The sequence below is a fragment of the Tachysurus vachellii genome, chromosome 20 (genome assembly GCF_030014155.1).
Source record: "Tachysurus vachellii isolate PV-2020 chromosome 20, HZAU_Pvac_v1, whole genome shotgun sequence".
In the NCBI taxonomy this organism is placed as follows: domain Eukaryota; kingdom Metazoa; phylum Chordata; class Actinopteri; order Siluriformes; family Bagridae; genus Tachysurus; species Tachysurus vachellii.
In genome coordinates, this window is record NC_083479.1 from 18035801 (window position 1) to 18057193 (window position 21393).

The 21393-nt window shown below is 36.5% G+C and overlaps 2 protein-coding genes across 3 annotated transcripts; one reads left to right on the top strand and one right to left on the bottom strand.

Annotated features, from left to right (window-relative positions):
• Positions 1-7459, top strand: hvcn1 (hydrogen voltage-gated channel 1). Of its 2 annotated transcripts, none has more exons than XM_060896076.1 (6): positions 1-159; positions 3251-3468; positions 5175-5279; positions 5366-5597; positions 6283-6395; positions 6501-7459. In XM_060896076.1, exons 2-6 carry the CDS (start codon positions 3295-3297, stop codon positions 6555-6557), a joined length of 681 nt encoding a protein of 226 aa, XP_060752059.1. In that variant the 5' UTR covers positions 1-159; positions 3251-3294; the 3' UTR covers positions 6558-7459. The 2 variants fall into 2 exon arrangements, with proteins under 2 accessions (XP_060752059.1, XP_060752060.1); XM_060896077.1 differs by lacking the exon at positions 1-159 and adding an exon at positions 3137-3161.
• Positions 7460-7462: 3 nt separating this feature from the next.
• tctn1 (tectonic family member 1) lies at positions 7463-16283 on the bottom strand. Its single transcript, XM_060896075.1, has 15 exons — positions 15830-16283; positions 14605-14722; positions 14133-14266; positions 13688-13836; positions 13064-13166; positions 12667-12776; positions 12451-12471; positions 12064-12189; positions 11232-11357; positions 11022-11110; positions 10553-10690; positions 10317-10470; positions 9037-9168; positions 8244-8421; positions 7463-7997 (listed from the first exon to the last, which is right to left on the bottom strand). The coding sequence occupies exons 1-14, from the start codon at positions 16263-16265 to the stop codon at positions 8278-8280; spliced, it is 1980 nt and encodes a 659-aa protein (XP_060752058.1). The 5' UTR covers positions 16266-16283; the 3' UTR covers positions 7463-7997; positions 8244-8277.
• Between the last annotated feature and the right edge of the window lie 5110 nt (positions 16284-21393).

Sequence of the window (21393 nt, forward strand, 5' to 3'; positions counted from 1 at the left end):
AGAGAAGAAACATGACACAGGAGGAGCTTTTAGGAGGGTCAAAGTTTTATCCAAACAAAGGGAGAGTTTCATCTGAAGGCTGTCAACATCTTTAACTTTTTAAAGACTTTCAATCGAAACCTGAGCTTTAAATCAACCAAACGAACATCCAGAGGAAAGGTAACACCGCTTATTCTTGTTTTTATTCTACAGGATGCTAATGGGTTAATATTATGTTAATATTAACATGCCCCCAAAAACACAGTGTGACTGTTGTTTTGTGTTTTCATCTCGGATTCTGTTGAAATGCGTTGCATGTCGTCGTTGTTTTTGGATAACAGGCAGTAAAATAGTAAGTTTGTTGAACATGAGGTAGTGTGAAAGGAAATCACGAGCTAACCACAGGACAAGTTATGACGGGTCGGATGACAACCAGACTTTGATTTGTAGCTCAGAGAATAAAGCTTTAAAGGACATAACATCTCACCCTGACCTTAGTCATTAACAGAAATAGTTCGAATCGATTTTAAAAATGTAAGTTATAACCGTCACATCAACGGTTTTTCCCCCTCAGCGGATTCCTTTAAGAAGACCTGATAGAATTTAGCATTAGTACTTAGCATATCAGAAATAGTTTGCACGAGGTCGAGTTAAAATTTAAACATAACCGTCACTCAACGTTTTCCAACGGATTTCTCTAAGAAACAGTGAGGCAATTAGTCATTCATAAGCTAAACCTGAAGTACCTGTTGAAACTTGAGTTATGTGGTACAGTAGGACTTTCAAACATGTCACACACACACACACACGCAGAGTACCAACAGAATAACACCGTCATTTTAAGGTGTATTATGTACATTGCCTGGAGTACAGTTTAATAATCTGGATTATTAAACATTTTAACAATCTGAGTAATCTGTTAATAATGTCATTAGTACGTGTCTACAGGACTCCTTTGAATGCTAGCTAGGATCAAAAATCTCTTTACCAGAAGAGCTGTTTATAAATCTATAGCAAAAACACATAAATAATGATTTAGATGATAATGACACAGTTTAAGTTACTTGTTAGCAGAATATAGCAACATATCCAAAGTTGAGATGCTTTGAGATGATTCCATTAGGAAGAATTGCACTGGGTGTGATTTATTTTTATTTAAGTAAATGTAGTATAGTGATAAGCATAATTAAATTAAAGAAAAGAGGAAAACAGGACAATGCAGGAAAGTGAAAAGTTTAAAAACACAATTGGCTTAATGATTGTCTTAAATTTGCTGTTTTCATTGTGCAAACTGGGAAACCTTGGACATTAACGAAGGTATTTTCCATATACAAAAATAGGAACTATGTGTGGGATGTTTTAAATGAAATCATATCTCATGACAAAGCAGTGTGCGATTAAAAAAAAATCACAGAAACTTTCACAGAATGTTTTTGCCCTATAACGGTAACAAAAATATTTAAAATACATACAAATCAATTGTTCGTTTTTTAATATATAGTTTCTTTCTTTTGTATTGTACTGTATCTGTTTACCAGTTTAGCATCCAATACTAATTCAACACTAATATCTGACAGATTCAGGTCTTAGTACTCTCCATTTAAACAGACCAACACATACTATACGTGTTTACTACTGTGCCAGTGTTCTCTTGAATGATAGACAGGCTACAAATAGAAAACCTGCTACTGATCTGAAACACCATCTATCACACAATAGCCACCAAACGGGGTCGTTAAAGGGTATCATGTACTCAGGCAACATCAGGGGTGGAATAACACCCTCCATCCTATAGAAGGGCAGCAGTATGTGCCCAATTCCGCATGGATCAACTAATAGATGTGTGTTGCTAGTACTGATCATTCTCATCATTACCTTCCTGAGAGCATGTACTTGGACTCCCAGCCAAACACAGTTGTATCATCCTTGCGAGATTAAATTTGTAATCTGCAGATAATTTGACAAATATTGCACTTCTCAGAAGCACTGTACCACGTGAATAAACCCAGTAGCAGTAAGGAACTCCAGCACATTGAGAAAGTGATCACCAGGGGGTTAAATGTATGCTATGTTTGTTACACTGGGAGATGATTTGTTGCAGACATCATGAGGATATTGATGGACTAATAACTTGCATTATTGACATCAACCACCAACATCCTCCTTTACTTGTTGCTTTGATTTCTCAATATATAAACACAAGTCAATAACATTTCACGGTTATCTTAAACAATAAGGAAATAAATGGCAGCTCAGGGCAATGATAAGAAACACTTACAGAAACACAATGATAAGAGCAAGAAAAAATTAAAGAAATAAACCACGTGTTTATCTTAACTGAAACAAGAGGTAGGCATTTTAGACAATGAGGAAATAAAGCAGGTGTAAAGACAACTCCATGTGGGGAAAAGAAAGGCCAAAAATGAGCACAGTCATTTTTTTAGAAATCGCATAAAGAAAATGGACATCACTGGTTAGATCTAGTATATCTGCAGATAATTCCAACCACTGAATGAGTTGTATTGGTTCCACCAGAGGAACCATATCTAGTTTTTGTTTGTGTTACACATCCTGTTCCAGGGGTCTGTGGACCACGGACCATGGTTAAGCTTTACAAAGTTGAACATTTAATGGAAGGTGTGTACAGTTTCAGTGCTTTTAAACTTCTGAAACTGATTTCCAGTATTTTTAATTTAACTATGAAGCACAGCCAACTGCCCGTGGAATGATTGTTGGATCCAAATAGTCTAATCTGAGTATTTCAGAAACCATACAGCTGAAAATTAGAAAAAATACCAGCTGGGGTTTTGAATAAGTGCACAAATGTGCATAGGTATTAAAATGGCCAATGAGTGTAGTGTATATATACTGATATACACACAGCCATTTATGCCCTTTGATTCAGCTTAATGCACTTTGTCTATATCAAAATGTATACGGTCCAAACAGCCTGCGGTGCATTGTTTATGCTGCAACTCTTGGTTTTGTCATTTTATTGTGACATGAATGTGGAGGAAACACAGCGCAAGATTAGCTTTAACTTCTCCTTTTTCCTCATAATGCTACACAACCAAATAGACTGAAGAGTTTAAAACTAGCAATAATTCAATAACTAATGATTTAGTCCATGGACTTGTTCTATATACTGTATATTCTGTTTGAGATCCGGACTGATACTGTAGGTACAGTAGGATGACTGTACCAGTATTTTATTTTCACATTGATCAAAAGCTTATTTAGAACTAAAGATCATTTATTTTTCCTTTTACAGAGCTTCGTAGCTGTTAGTTGGTGATCGGACAATTTGGATTGACCATGGTCCGTTTTTTGAAGTTTTTCACGGTGGTGGGTGATGACCACCAGGCTGCTTCAAAGTGGCATGACGAAGAACTAAAAGTCAGCGAAGACTTGGGGCCTCCAAATCTAACGACCTCACAGCTGACGTTCAGAGACGGTCTGAAACGTCTCTTCAGCTCAGAGAGATTTCAGGTACTGAAGCTGAAACAAAAAGCATCTTAATATATTCCAGATTTCTTTCTATGCTCAGAAAGGTGTATGAGGAATTTCTGTGGTGCACATGTAGTCAAAAAGTCATTTATGGTGATGACCTTAATATTTACTTGAACCACCAGTATTGGTATTTTTGCATTTCCCCACTCCCAGATATAATTTAGGCCAGAAATGAGTCTCATGTTGACTGAAACAAATAGTACACATGAACAGAACAGATGTTTTGCAAAACCTTCAGGACTTTGGCTCAGTTACTGTGAGGATATTGGTATGCCTCGGTACTAGTGTTATAATAGTATCAGGTCAGTTTTTTTCAGATAAAAAGTGGGATTATTTTTTTTTTTTTGCATTGCTGCAATATCTAGATCATGTATTTCAGAAATTTCAGTTCATGGAAGTTTCTCACATTTTTTGTGATAAGACATGGTGAATGTCCTGAGAATATTGATGGACTAACAGCTTGCATTACTGACATCAACCACCAAAATCCTCCAGTGACTGCTGCTTTGATTTCCGAATAACAAATCAATAATGCATTTCAGTTTGATCTTAGACAATACGAAAATAATTGCCAACTCAGGACAATGATAAAGACTGAAAAAGAGCAAGGAAAAAGTTTAAGAATCAATAAACCACAAGTTATTAACAAGTGATTTTTTAGACAATGAGGAAATAAAGCAGGTGTAAAGACAACTCCATGTGTGCAAAAGAGTGCTCAGGAATTCATTTTTTCTGAAATAGCTGAAGCAGAGAGAGTGACGAACCTTTATATTTCCTTTCGGTGCTAGCTTTGCATTTCAAATCCAATGGTGGAGCTGAACTTTAGGTGTTTTGATGCAAAAAAAAAAAACATTTTTGTTATAATGCTTCCTCCTGTCTGTGATTAGTCTAAACATAATTTCTGGGTGTTTTTTTGCATGTTTACAGAAGCAGAACTACAAAGTCTGTCTGTAATATGCCACTTTCTTCGGTTTGCCACAACCAACATCCACAACCAACATCTATTCCTTGACACATTTTTGTTAGATTTTCTTTTATTTGATTATTTGTTCAGTTTGACCACGTTGCCCCTGCACAGGCTCAATCCAAAACACCAATTATTCCCCATCCAAACAACCGAACCAAACGTTTTTTTATCTAACAGAATGGCTGCTATTAGAAATAGATTTTAATGTAAAAATTAATGCCTTACAGTACATTTTAACAAAGAGGTACGAAAAAGCATTTCATACCTCAGCACTTAATAATACTATGATGTTAACATCTCAACATCATTCTGTACCCTAGCAAGACGTTTACTCTTTTTGAGTGAACCAACAATTGTGTATTTGGTAGAGATTCGTCTTATACAAGATTACACAAAATTCTTGTGACGTACACAACCAGCTTTACACACAAATATTGTTTCAATTAAATTTTTACATAAAGAAAGTCTAAAGCATGACTGGGCATGTCGTTATGGAAGTGAAAATAGGGCATCCTTATTCATTAGCCTTAGTAAAACTAAATAAGTAACATTTCTCCTTTTATGTTTTAATCTCTATTCATCAAATTAACCTTCATCATTTCCTGACATTTAAATATAATAAATACAGTTTTACTATAAAGCAGCAGTACAGCAGATAAACCTCACATGCTGTATTTGTGTTCTTGATAAAGATATTGTTGCTCTGTCTGTGCTCTAGATAGCTGTTGTGATTCTGGTGATCTTGGATGCCTTATTTGTTCTGTGTGAGCTGCTGTTAGACCTGTCTATAATCGAAGCCGATGAGCATCACATCGCTCCACAGGTGAGTCGAAGCAAGATCCAATTCAAATTAGTGTGTTTTTTCCTCACCAGTCCTCACCACTAGTTGCTCCTTTTGTCATTCTGCAGGTTTTTCACTACCTCAGCTTGGCTCTGCTCACCTTCTTCATGGTGGAGCTGGGCTTTAAGCTGTACGCTTTTCAGCTGGAGTTTTTCCACCACAAATTTGAGGTGTTTGATGGAATTGTTGTGATTGTGTCCTTCATCCTGGATATCGTGTACATCTCCAAAGAGAACGCCTTTGATGGCATGGGCCTGCTCATCCTGCTCAGGCTGTGGAGAGTGGCCAGGATCATTAATGGTATGGCTCACATTGTTAAATGAAGATAAATTATTAACAGTAAAAATTCAGTTCATTTGTTTATCTTTGTGCCGTTTATCTTTTGAAACACAGACTCCTTTTACCTTTTACCCATCAGCATCTCAGACAGACTCTATTTGTGTTCTGATGCTGTGTGAGTCAGTAGTTAATAACAGTACAGAAAGTCAGTTCATATATTGCATAGATTTAATCCATTTTGATTTACATGCATGTTATGTAAATATTGGTGTTAGCCTTATAATTCCAGCAGAGAACTAAAGGAACAAACTACAACCTTTTTATGTTTTTAAGGAAAAAAATCTTTTTTTTTTTTTAAACCAGAAATGACTTTTCAGTAAAAGGTGTATGTCTTATCACATACTGTATGTTAAATTCTTACACAATACGGTTGTCTATCTCCTAACCTGATGATGTGGAGCTGCAGCACCGTAAAGCAAATGCCAAATAAACATCATTAAGCCGTCAGAAGAGCTTCATTCATGTTATGAATACAATCTGTAAAGCAATGGCACTGGACATCCTGCTGCTGTGGATGTCATGCCAGTACAACATACAAGATTGTTCAGTGTAGAAATCTAAGATTCTCTGTCTTTGGTGAACATACACTTCTTTTTAACAACACACACCGAGACATTTTGTACCCTTTCTGTTATTCCTCCTGTAGGTATTCTGTTGTCAGTAAAGAGTCAAGCTGATCACAAAGTGCACAAACTGAAAGAGGAAAATGATCGTCTCCTCCATCAAATCAGCGAGCTGCAAGAGCACAAAACCGCAATGGTGAGTGTTTGACCTGTTTAACCGACTAATGACATCACACTCAGAATTTTAGTTTCAATTAAAGATGGAAAAGCACCAATGTATATTTTCTGATTTTGTTTACAGGAGCAGGAGGTCAAGGTGCTGAGAGCAATCTTAACAAAGCACTCCATCCAGTACTGATCATCGTAACTCACCATTACCAGCTGTACATAATACTCATTATAAAAACACAACCTTCATTGTGAATGTGAGCCAGTGAATGAAAATATACTAAACTAAAAAGCTATAGGTCAAAGTTCTAGGTTCGTATTTAATGCCGGTGCTTCAAGCCAGAATCAAGTATGCTCAATCTTAGCTCTACAAGTAACCAGGGTCCGCCATGGCAAGAGCTGCTGTAGCTTTATGAACAAGGCCATAAAGGAGTTTCGAGAAGGAACATGCTGAGAAGAAATCATTAGATCATAACTATTACTCGAGGTTTACAATAACGTTACAAAATAGTATTTGTAATATAATGTTCTCTGAGTAGGAAAAACTTACTTGGAAATTCGGGACAATCTCCTCGATCCTGATGTCAGCGTGTGACATCAAATCACAGAATCACCAGTAAATGATGAAAGCCATTTGAGCTACACTGTATAAAACTAGTATTTGCTTTAGACCTATAAAAACTGTATAGTTTGTGTAAATTGTAAGAGGTAAATATACACCTGTCATCACAGTTAGCTGGCTGGATGATTGCTTACAAAAGTCTGAATGGAATTAAAAGGACATTGACTTTAATTTGTCCACAGTAAGGACCAGTAGAAGACAGCTGTACTTGTACAACACAGGTAGTCCTGATCATTTAAAGTGAATATCACATTATATCAGCACATGTAAAGTTGGGACTATTCAAGAAAGGAATCAACTGTGAGCTTGTTCATTAACGTTTCTTTAAACTTTAAACTTTTTCATTTTGGATTCAGCTATTTCTTTACGTCTTTATGTAGAATTGCAGTATGCAGACTAAAATATGTCTAGGAAGAAAACTGTTAAGCTTTTGTTAAGCCTGCTGTCAAAGAATATACTTTATCAAGGAATCAGTGTTTTTTTTTTTTAATTTAATTACAAATAATATGCATACAGAATAAACTATTATAAATTGTGAATCTGAGTTCAATATATACAGTTCATACACAATGTACTATTTACAGCTGCCACATTACTGCATGTAAATAACAGAAGACAAAACAGAACAACAACAAGGTCTAAAATCCTCAGTTTTATATGTAAGTTATTATATAGATCCTATATACTATACTATATATACTATATATAGTATACTATACTATATATCCACTTTACATTCACACATAGTGTGTATATATAACTGTAACAAGATGCTCTTTTTCTAATTACAAAGCCATAATCAGAAATCTGAAATCTCTGTCTGTGATTGTATTCCATGTTCCCTTACAACTCTCTGTGTTGTCACAAAATATCTCTTGTAATTAACAAGGTTAATTTTTCATTTTACATCCTTCACTTCTTCCAAGTCGCCGGTTTCTCTTGAAACTGAACCGTTCCACTAGTGCCATGTTCTTGAGGCGGTGCCAGTTGAGTCCATATTGAACTGTTCTACAAGATCCAAATGTCAAATCTCAGCATGTAAATGATATTGTGTAAAGTCCTTCAAGTGAGTTGTGAAATACAACATTATATATATATTGAATATGTGAATAACAATTACATTCACAACCATTACATTAAAATACAAAATCTATGTTACAATTTAATGATTAATGAAATCAAACGAATTTGCAATTCACGGAACTCAAATTTTGGCACTGTACTCGTGTGCAATTACATTAGAGAGGAAATTACCTCCATGTGGAACACTTCCTTGTCCTTTTTCTGTTCATACAAATGGGAAGAAGAAGTCAGAGGGAAGATTGGCGTTGATAGTGGGAGGAGCTCTGAATCCTGGGCTGGCTGACAGAGACACATCGATAAAGCTCACAGAGGAGATGATAGAGATGACACCCCCGGTTGAAGGAGATGGCTGAGAAAACAAACAATGTTTGCCATAAAAATCATGCTCAAGAATATTTAACACTAAATTTCAACAGTCCTACTCAAAATCTGTTTGGAACAGATTGCAATAGTTACTTGTTTGTTTCTGTGTCTGAAAGGGTCCTTGATCCTTCAAGGGGACCAAAGATTAACTACAACTAAATCTCCTAAATAGCAAAGGTGAGTGTTAGGGTCATTTCTGCTCATGTTCGGTCACACAGTATAACAGCCTCAGAGGAAAGAGCTTACTGCCCACTTCGGCACATGATCTCATAGACTCATAAACACTTTTCTGTAATATCATCAGGAATTCATACATTTATGGATGACTGTCCACATCCAGGACATAAAGAAATTCCTGAACATGATCAACGCACCACTATCATCAATTTACAATATTGTCCTGTCATCTTTACACAACAGTACAGACCTCCAGTCACCAAAATAGTCATGTGACCTTGGCAAATTTGTTGAAGGCATGACATCACACCAGAGTTCATAGCATTCTGTGGGGCTGATGAAGAACCCCAGCAGAGTCTTCAGGATAACAGCAGTCTTACTAGTATCAGACGTTTAGGAGCCCAAAAAACCTGCTTAGAATTACCAAGGTGCTGGTGTTGGTCTGGATTGTTTCCATCACATTCACTATCTGGGCTTGGGGGTTCAGCAAGGTACCGTACTTGGTCCATCTTACTTCGAGATGATAGGACACTGGAATGCTGCATCTCTGTGTGGCCTGGATAGACAATGTGGATAAAACAGACTCAGTATTCCTCATAATATGGTATATTTCCAAGTTAAACATGGCACTTGATTTTGTCATGTGTCATTGTGAAACTTTAAAAGGACAACGTGAAAGTAAAAATAGGAATTTAAGTAACAAAAACACATTAATATTCTCCCACACAGAAAATAAGGGTGGTCTTAAACTGCTGGTCTTAAAACCACTCGAGCTTTTTGGGATATAGTGGATTGTAGACCTCAAGTCCAGTCACTGTGACACAGCAGTAATGCTCAGCGGATCAAACCATTCACCTGGTGACAAGGCTGTAAAGTAAGATGGATTTAAAACAATATTTACGAAACAAATTAAACCTGACTGCTTCACCGTGACTCTTTTTTTGTGCCTTTACAATATGTTAAAAAGCTTAGAATGCCACTGTTCTGTAGAACAAACACCACAGTGTGAAGAGTGATTCCTGTGAAGTCCCTGATTCAGATCAGTAAATAAAGACATGGAGAAACTTTGGAATGTAACAATTCCTGTTGATTCAGTTTTATGTGTGTTTTTATAAAGCTTGATGTGGGGCTTTTTTTTTTTTTTACTGCTCAAACTTCAACTTTCGCTTTACATGAAAGAGTACATGGACTACACAGATTGCTGCTTGTGGATATAACGTTAGAATAATAGTTTTATCTTCCTCGGAATAAAAAAAAAATGAACTTGTTATATACTATATATTGTTAAGTGTTTTTCATCCTTCCAACAACATACGTTAAATAAGCCAGTTTATATAAATGGCCAAGGACAAAAAAGGAATTCTGGTAAAGGTTAATTTCATCTAGAAAATATCCCTGCCACTCAACATACAATGAAAGTGCCCACAATCACAATGCACACCTCAAATACAAGCAGAGCAGAAAGAAAACCCTGTAAATGTGAACAAACATAAATAATCTTATTTCTACTGACAAACATCAGTAATAAACATTTACAGCATTTAAGTAGATGATCTTATCCACAGCAATTTACAGCAGTGTGTTGTCCTAAATGTCCTAATAAGTCAGTATGTCCTAATAAGTCAGTATATAATGACACCATAATGATGAAACCCTGTTATAGAGAAGTTAGTGTGTGAGTTAGAAGAGCATTTAAGGATTTACCGTTGGTGTGGTTTGGTTCTCTATAGGAACCCAGTCCATGGGGTTTTGAGGAAGAGAATTCCCAAAAGATGCCACGTAATTTGGAAAAATCTGACCTTTCAGTCTTCCCAAAATAACTTTGGAGAGTAACGAACAGTTTGCATTGTCCTCAAGCCTAAAATTTAACAACGAATATATTTCTGATTATAAATACATTTAAATTACATAAACATATGTATGGGTGTTTAATCTTCTACCTAAAGGTGCATCCTGAAACCACATCTGTCCCGAACAGTACGGGTGAGCGCTGGGTCGGGCCAAGCAGACAATCCTGCTCTGCAGAACTCTTTAAGACAGTGAGAGACCTGTCTGGATCTGAGCTAAGGATAATTCCCCTAAGAAAAGGAGTTAAGGAACCAACACCTGATTCGTACATCAATAAACGAGTCTATTACTGATCTGGAATAGTTACAGCTTTCAACAACATGTCATACCAATATAATCTTAGCCATTACTGATAACAATCTCAAAAACGGCTAAGACTTAAGATATGGTATCAGAAAAGAAAAGTGTTCATCTAATTAAAATACATTTAAATTTTCTAGCTTAAGATAAAGGGTTTGATTATAAGGTGAAAATCCAAAGAGGTCTGTTAAAGCTAGAACCACTGAAGTGTTCAGTTCAATGCATTAAATATTATCAGCAGGTTAGAGAGGAAAAGGATATTCTGCAGTTCTCCATCCGGCCACAAGGGGCAGCCCAACCACATAACCAGGATTTCCACTGGTACGACGTGTAGCGCCACTGCTGGTCTCCTGTAACATTTTAGATGCACTAAAAATATGAATACCTTGAATCATCTTGTACTGTATACTTAATCATATACATAATAATATATTAAGATGTTCATTTAACTCCAAAACACTCAACAAGCACCTGAATAAACGTTATCTGGAACTCCTGCTGGAACGGCAGTGTGCTTTCTTTGACGGCACCCAGAACGAAGGACGCCGTCACCTTCACGATCTGTCCGGCGTCACCAAACCTCACCGTGTATTTAACCTGAAACAGATTTCAGAAAACAGACCACTTTATTCTCTTTATAAACAATGTTATATTTTATGGTGGAAGACTATAATTTATAAACACATAATTAATTAATTTCATTATATATACTTTTTCTTACTTTGTCTCAAAGGATATATTTTGCAGCGACACTTAAAATAAAAATGTTATTAAAATTATATGCAAACATTTAAAAATATATAATTTCTTATTATAGATTGGATTGCATTTAATTCTGTTTTTTTCTTTATATTCACATATACATTCACACACTTATACTTAAAAAATCCAATCTATTTTTTTTTATTTTAAAAATATTTTGTGACAGATTTACAGATATTTGGTTCTTATTAGACTGCATTACTAATATTTTTAATATTAATATTTAAAAAATATATCCTGCTATAGCACTTGGTGGAAAACAGGCAATAAACTGTCTGTCTGTCTGTCTGTCTGTATGTATATATGTATGTATGTATGTATGTACAGTATATGGGGCATGTGGTGGCCTAATGGTTAAGGTGTTGGTCTACCGATTGGAAGGTTGTGAGTTCAATCCCAGGTCCACCAAGCTGTCAATGTTGGGCCCCTGAGCAAGGCCCTTAACCCTCAATTGCTCAGTTGTATAAAAAATAGATAATGTAAGTTGCTCTGGATATAAGGGCGTCTGCTAAATGCTGGAAATGTATCTATCTATTCTCACCTGCAGCACCACCCTGTTACAGATCTGACCATTAAAGATGGGTGTGTAGTCAGCATCCGTCGGCACCAGTGTTTGTGTGCCTTCTAGAGACTGCAGTGTGATGGTCTCCCTTTCTACAGACACCAGCTGTCTCACACACACACACACACACACACACACACACACACACACACACACACACACCAGTTAGAGACAAACTGCTGACACCTCCTGTGAAATGTTATGTTACACCCTGAACTATTCTCATCACTGTGTCACATCACTGGATGTCAGTGGCAAGCCATCTAACTACAAGCCATCTAACAAATACAGGTTTGTGGGTTTTCAATTTCTAAAGCATGGTTAAAATAAAAAAGTGTGTATTACAAAATAAGTTTGTATTCTTACATCAGCAACATTGTCCTTCCCCTGCAAAGAAAAAAAATTAAAGTCTGTTAATCTGTTAATGATTTAAAAGATGATAGTTACATGTATGTGCAGCTTTAAATGATCATAGTTGATAAATCTATACCCATCCATCTATGATATTTAAATGGTTCGAATGATACACAGAATTGTGGGATTGCCTGCTCATAGGTCGGTCAGAATACTAAACTGACTCACTGAAAGAATAAGGAAACTGGTGTACGCATTAAGATTCAGCATTTCTAGCTCGGTGCAGTTTCGTAAAGTGAAGCTTCTCGTGCATCTGCTCGTCTGATCCTTCAGAAAAGCTGCAGAGAAACAGCAATATGTCAAAAGTAATAAAAACAAGTTACGAACACAAATGCAAGCGATTATAAGAAAAACCTCATAGCTAATGTATACAAAAGATGAGAAAAACTATAATAATCACAGTATTATAGTGCTATTTTTACTGAAGACCTAAAAAATTCACATTTTTATTTTGAAAATAGAAAGTGTTTTCTCGTAATCATGACAGTATTTAATTTATTTATTTTTTTTTTAACTTTTGCAATTTTGAAAATCTGCATGATGATGTGTCATTGTGTCATAGTACCTGCGGGATTTGTGTCTAAGCAGTTTGCCGCAGTAGCAGATGCTGGAAGCCTGAAGAAGCCTCGCTGTTGGGCATCATCTATCGTCTGGATGAGATCCCCATACTGATGACAAACACAGCAGGAATGAACTCACACTGCTAGTTTACACACTAGTGGCATATTAAAAGAAAATTGAAAAGTGGACCATTAGAGCTCTAAATCTGTGTATTCTATTATATTCCTCATTCACATGATAATTATATATTCAGATTATGTGTTGCACTTGTTTGGTGAAGATGTTCCTCTAAGATATTCGTAATACAGTCTTACAGCAAGTCACAAACATCTCTGAGCTCTTATACTTATGTCTTACTTAAAGTTTCTAATTTCTAACACATAGAGGGTACAATGAGTTCCAAAATATTTGAATCTTAATGAAGTTAAGACTACATTTAGATACAGAAAAACTGAAATGACTTATTAACAGACATTAAAGCTGTAGCATCAAAACTCTCCTATTCTTAGCTCTCACAGCATCAACCTTCGGCACACAACCTCCCAAGAAAGTTGTTTTAGGTCTGTGGAAGTCAATTGCATTGAAAACAGACACCTGAATGAAACAGCGAGATAATGCACAACTTTACCACGTATCCCAGAGAATTTCCCTGAGCCGGAGTCTTTAGCGCACGTCCGTCTCCGCTAGAGAAGAAGAATCCTACGAAGCGATCGAAGAGACTGTCAAAGTTGTTCTCTGTGGGAATTGTCGGGGTGATGAAGGACATGCCCTGTTCATCTTAGACCAAAACAGAAAGACAGACAAATGACTGTGACAAATACGTTTCACAGAACATGTGACTTCTGAAAATAAAGCACTTGGACAGATGTATGCAACCACCGTTTTTTTTTTTTTCTCTTTCTATCAATCTGTTTTTCAAAAAGGACGAAGCCAAGAACATTTGTCAAAAATTATGACTAGGACAGATTGTGCTTCCTTCTGAACAGAACTAGCTGCAGTGTCATAATGGTAGCATCCAGTATACCATTATTAATAAACAACTGGCACATTTGTGTTTATACAAACTAACTTACAGTTAGCAGACTGTATGCAGAAGACATCAGGGTTGATTTGTCGCTGGACAGACGTCATCACTTGGGACAATCCCTGCGGAGTTACAGTGAGTGTGTACAGGGCTGCGTCCTGACTGCACAGCTTTGTGTCTCCGCTGACAACACACACGAACACGGGCAGTATTATAAGTTACAAGCTTTAATTGAATGCTTTAGCAGCAGTGTTGACATGGCGCTAACAATAAAACTAACACCTCTCATTTAGTGTAATAGCTGACATTAAGAACATAACACACCCCTATTAACTGTATTTTTATGTTATTAAAGCTTGACAATCAGCTGAACTTGTATCAGTATGTGTGAAAAAAGTAGGAACACTATTCACATGTAGACTTCATATATATTGTCGTGAATTTTTACCTAACCCTATTTCATTTATGATTTTTGATTTATGATTTTCATAATGATTTTTTTTTAGTGGATTTGGACTCACACAACTTTCTGCACTGAACACTGTGTGAAGAGAGCCAGCTCCTGAGTGCAGTCTGGGTCACAGCAGCAGTTTATATCACATCGCTCTCTCTGTACGTTACATGGACACACGGCAGACACTGGAGCAAGCAAACACACACACACACACACACACACACACACACACACACACACACACACAGTCATCACATGGAGTGTGTGAAATCTCATTTCAGTTTATCTCAAATATTTACTTTATTTTTCTTTATCTTTACATCACTGGCTTCAGTCTTAAGGCAAGACAAATTGTTCATCTATTCAGGATAAACTGATCTATCTATCTATCTATCTATCTATCTATCTATCTGTCTGTCTGTCTGCTCTATCTATCCATCCATCCATCTATCTGTCTATCTGTCTGTCTGCTCTATCTATCTATCTATCTATCTATACATCTGTCCATCTATACATCTGTCTATCCATGTCTGTCTATCTATCCATCCATCCATCCATCCATCCATCTGTCTGTCTGTCTGTCTGCTCTATCTATCTATACATCTGTCTATCCATCTATCCGTCTATCCATGTCTGTCTGTCTATCTATCTATCCATCCATCCATCCATCTATCTGTCTGTCTGTCTGCTCTATCTATCTATACATCTGTCTATCCATCTATCCATGTCTGTCTGTCTGTCTGTCTGTCTGTCTGTCTGTCTATCTGTCTGTCTATCTATCCATCCATCCATCCATCCATCCATCAATCTATCTATCTATCTATCCATCTATACATCTGTCCATCTATACATCTGTCTATCCATGTCTGTCTGTCTATCTATCTATCCATCCATCCATCCATCCATCTATCTGTCTGTTCTATCTATCTATACATCTGTCTATCCATCTATCCGTCTATCCATGTCTGTCTGTCTGTCTGCCTATCTATCTATCTATCTATCTATCTATCTATCCATCCATCTATCTATCTATCTATCCATCTATACATCTGTCTATCCATGTCTGTCTGTCTATCTATCTATCCATCCATCCATCCATCTATCTGTCCATCTATCTGTCCATCCATCTATCTATCTATCTATCTATCTATCTATCTATCTATCTATCTATCTGTCTGTCTATCTGTGTTGCAGTCACTGATTAAACCTATAATTAAAATAAATTTCTACAATTTTTCCAGGTGAGCTGTATAAGTAATAAACGAAGGACATTTGCACCATTAATGTTGTACCTTCAGTGACAGGTTGAGGTAGTGACCCCTGAGGTAGTGACAGGGGTAAAGGCAGTGAGGAAATACCCCCACCCTCTGTTGTAGGGTTTGTAACTAATCTGCTTTTAGTTGTTGATGTCGGTGTTTCCGTCGTTTGTAAACCTGTTGGTGTAAAAGTGAATTCCTCCGTAGTTTTAAACGCAGTGGTGTTAAAGGTGGAGGTTTCTGTCCCTTTATCCCTCACTGGCTCATTAACACTTTGCTCTGTTGATGATACCTGAGGCGTTGATGATAAAGTGACATTTTCTTGTCTCCCGGTCAAATTAAAAGCTTTATCAAAAACAAACGTATCCTTTGACACGACGTGAGTGACGTTGACTCGGTTGGAGCTCGCATTATTAACGCAAACCGTGTTCCCAAAATACATCAATATAAACGTCCACAGCAGCGCCGCCATGTTTGTTTGGAAACCGTTGCGCGGTGACGCTCGTCTCCAGGCATAGATAGATACACTAGATGTCGCCTTGTATACGGCAGTACATTGGAGCGAATGCGTCAACTGAGCCGCCATCTTGGTACGGGATACCCCCTCCTCTTAATGCATTAGCGTCAATGTAGGCAAAGACATAAAATCACCATAAATCGTCATGAATGCGATTTCTATTTTTTTTTGGTTCGTTCCAAAGACCAGACATGTATTTATCATTAAGTCCAGAGAAAATTTAAGGTTTGGATATTAAGATAATCTACTTTTTCACAATATAATGCATAGTGCTAGTAGGTGTAAGTTCATTACTTACATTCTTGAGTAAACTTCAAATGAACAATCACTACTTACCTTATAGCCTACTGCATGTAACACTGCTACAATGGTGTGACTATACATGTTCATTTAAACATTTAAATTGTATTGGTTTATTAAATATGATACACAAAGCAATTTGCAGGTGGAAGCAAATCACAAATTTGAGAGGAACATAATGTGAAAGTTAGATAGTTGAGGTGCCAAAGACTGTTCAATCTTTTATTTATTCTTTTCCCGCAATACTTTTGCCACATTAAATAAGTATGTACTAAAGTCACATAAACCAAAAAAAACTCCCACAAAGTTTGACTTTGAGGCTGAACTGCCAACCTAACTGGTGACATCTTTCCAGGACTGTCAGCTGAGTTAACCATTAAAAAAAAAGTGTTTAGTGCTGCAACTGTAACTCGTCTCTGTTTATCACTTGGGAATCTACAAACAGATTCGGATTCAGATTCATTCATTTTCTACCGCTTATCCGAACTATCTCGGGTCACGGGGAGCCTGTGCCTATCTCAGGCGTCATCGGGCATCAAGGCAGGATACACCCTGGACGGAGTGCCAACCCATCACAGGGCACACACACTCATTCACTCACGCAATCACACACTAGGGACAATTTTTCCAGAGATGCCAATCAACCTACCATGCATGTCTTTGGACCGGGGGAGGAAACCGGAGTACCCGGAGGAAACCCCCGAGGCATGGGGAGAACATGCAAACTCCACACACACAAGGTGGAGGCGGGAATCGAACCCCCAACCCTGGAGGTGTGAGGCGAGCGTGCTAACCACTAAGCCACCGTGCCCCCCCTCGGATTCAGATTATTTTATTTAATACCATGTCAGCAATCAAAAGCTATTTTCATGGCAAAATTCAATTACAAAAACACAAATATCATATAAATGCAATAAAAACAAAACAAATATAAACAGCAAGTCATATTATACGATTTTTTATTTTAATTAACATACGATAAAAAAAAAATCCAAACCCTTTTCAGGCTTCTAATGTCATTAAATATGTCTTTAAGTGAAGTAACTTGATAAAAGAGCATTCTGCTTGTGTTAAGTCCAGGACAATCTAATAAAATATGTTTGACAGATAAGGGAATCTTACAGAACATACATAAAGTTGGGTTTTCTCCTTTAAGCAAAAAAAGCATGGGTCAATTTTTAATGTCCTTATAAAGAGCTTCGGAATCTACAAACATTGTCTGTTTTCCTGTCAAAAACTAAAGGGTAACTAGCATGGATTAGCTGTGGTTGTTAACCAAGGACTGAAACAAACCAACGGAACAAGAAATATAATTTAATAACATTCAATATCATAAAACACATTCTCACTTGTGAAATTTAATCACTTGCTGTCTGGTTTTTATATTTCTTTCGTTTGAACAACCAAACGCAGTACAGAAGTCCGGCATCGTCCATGCATTTGAGATAAAGGAGCACCGTACAAAGATGGCGGCGGTTTTGACGCATTTTTAGGACCCCAATGCGACATCTAGTGTATGGATATCTATGGTCTCCAGGAAGCAGGAATTCTGGGTAAAAAAAAATCAGTGTTACGTCACAACTCTCTCATCATGGAAGAGCTTTTCTCAAAGCTTTTTACCTTTTTAACTGTAAACTAAATGACCGTCTTAATATCAAACATTTGAGAATATTAGAAGGAAAAATGCTCGTTATTTAAATATGTATAATAATAATGTAGTTAGTTATAGTGGTCCTGATAGAGTCCCTGTTTGTACACCATCTTAATGTACATCACTACAAAACAAAAGCCCACCTGATAATCTGTGTCCTCTCTGTGTTGTCAAAGAGAACATGTTTATAATCGTACTATCTGGTGTCACCCATATAAGGATCCTTTATTCTTCATCACATCATCTCAGGGATCATTGTCGTGTCTGTCCGGATTTCTGTAAAGCTGTCCATTGTTAAGAGTGCAATATAAATCACTTTGAATTGAAACGATTTAAGTGTACTTTTTATTCCCAAATTTTCCACAGACCCCTGTCTTGTAGTTCCCTGGTGGTCTAATACTTCCACAATATGGTATGCCACACACTGCACTTTAACTTCAACGGTTCATCACTGGACTATACACACACACTGCATTTATACACACTGGCCTATACATACACACTGCATTTATACACACTGGACTATACATACACAATGCATTTATACATACTGGACTATACATACACACTGCATTTATACATACTGGACTATACATACACACGGCATTTATACACACTGGACTATACATACACACTGCATTTATACATACTGAACTATACATACACACTGCATTTATACATACTGGCCTATACATACACACTGCATTTATACACACTGGACTATACATACACAATGCATTTATACACACTGGACTATACATACACACTGCATTTATACATACTGGCCTATACATACACACTGCATTTATACACACTGGACTATACATACACACTGCATTTATACATACTGAACTATACATACACACTGCATTTATACATACTGGCCTATACATACACACTGCATTTATACACACTGGACTATACATACACAATGCATTTAAACACACTGGACTATACGCACACTGCATTTATACATACTTTACTATACATACACACTGCGTTTATACACACTGGACTATACGCACACTGCATTTATACACACTGGACTATACATACACAATGCATTTATACACACTGGACTATACGCACACTGCATTTATACATACTTTACTATACATACACACTGCGTTTATACACACTGGACTATACATACACACTGCATTTATACACACTGGACTATACATACACACTGCATTTATACACACTGGACTATACATACACACTGCATTTATACATACTGGACTATACATACACACTGCATTTATACATACTGGACTATACATACACACTGCATTTATACATACTGGACTATACATACACACGGCATTTATACACACTGGACTATACATACACACTGCATTTATACATACTGAACTATACATACACACTGCATTTATACATACTGGCCTATACATACACACTGCATTTATACACACTGGACTATACATACACAATGCATTTATACACACTGGACTATACATACACAATGCATTTATACACACTGGACTATACGCACACTGCATTTATACATACTTTACTATACATACACACTGCGTTTATACACACTGGACTATACGCACACTGCATTTATACATACTTTACTATACATACACACTGCGTTTATACACACTGGACTATACATACACACTGCATTTATACACACTGGACTATACATACACACTGCATTTATACATACTGGACTATACATACACACTGCATTTATACAATAATCTATCTGTTTATATATACATACAAATACATACATATTGTATATAACATTACATATTATACATTACATTACATATATTATAAGTACATATTGCATATAATGTGTAGTGCTACTGTAAGTATGTCAAATAGTACACTGTGTGTACTGACTATATGTTTGAGCATATTGCACATTTTCGCCTGTTAATTTCATTATCTGTATGCTAATTGTTTCTGCAATTTCTGGAGTTCGCTCCTAAGAATTTCACTCACCAAGGCACATGTGCTGTGGTGATGTGACAATAAAAGTGACTTGACTAGAAGCTAAAGAGTCCATGTTCTTACTGGTGCAGTCGTGATTCCTGTTTAGGGAACTTTCCAGCTATTGGGGGTTACAAAAACGATGCACTCTCATAATATATTAGATGTAAAATATACAGATTTGCAAACAATTGAGAACGAGGAAAGTTTCCTGATGCGTGATTACTTTCTTCTGTATAATAACACATTTGCTATGTATCTCTTACAGTATTATTTTAGAATATTATTAAATATGTCTATTCACATATTGGAACAGTTTTTATATTCCCATCTTATTAAACTTTCTTGTTACCAATAAACAAATCCCCAAAACACGATACAGGTTTGAAATCGTCAACCTAAATGTGAAGGAATAAGTTTCAAATGCAATTATACTTTGCAGACACATGACATATCCATTTAGATAAAAATCACTCTGTACTTTGTTTACGTCTGTTGCTGTGAGTATGAGTACAAAATATTAAGTGTAAAACCAGATTAATTATTTATTTTGTTCCTTATTAGCACCGTATAATGTAAAGTATGAAATGTTTTGCTAAATGATGACATCCAAACGTTCTGATAATACTGTTTAGTGCGTGTCTGTCTGAACCCACATGCAGTGTTTGCTCTTAGTTGCTGTATTTGATCATTTTATTATGTGAGTGAATAAACACAATCCATAAATCCACAGAGTCATATACAGTACACATGTAGATTAGATGTATCTGCTATTTTTTTAAAGTACATATCAGATTCATAGAAAAGATCAGACATCAGGCTTGTATTAAAAAGCAGACTGGAGCTGATATTCAGCTTTTGTTCCTTATCACACCATTGGAGGGTTTATATTGGTTAAAACCCGGTGTTGAAATCATCTAAAGAAAAAAAATCAATAAATCTGCTTTAGAACTGGAGCTGTTTCTTTCTCTTTTTTTTTTTACTTTGATGAAATCTTGAGTTCTGTCCGTGACTTTGGTCAAAGCTCAGCTCCGACTTCTGAACAATGAAAGAGCTTCTCACTTTATCAGCTCAAACTGGCTCTGTGGTTTTGGACAAGCTCAAGCATATCAATCTTTAAAAGGTGTTTCGTGTATCTGTTCCTGTTTTTGAGAAATTGTATAT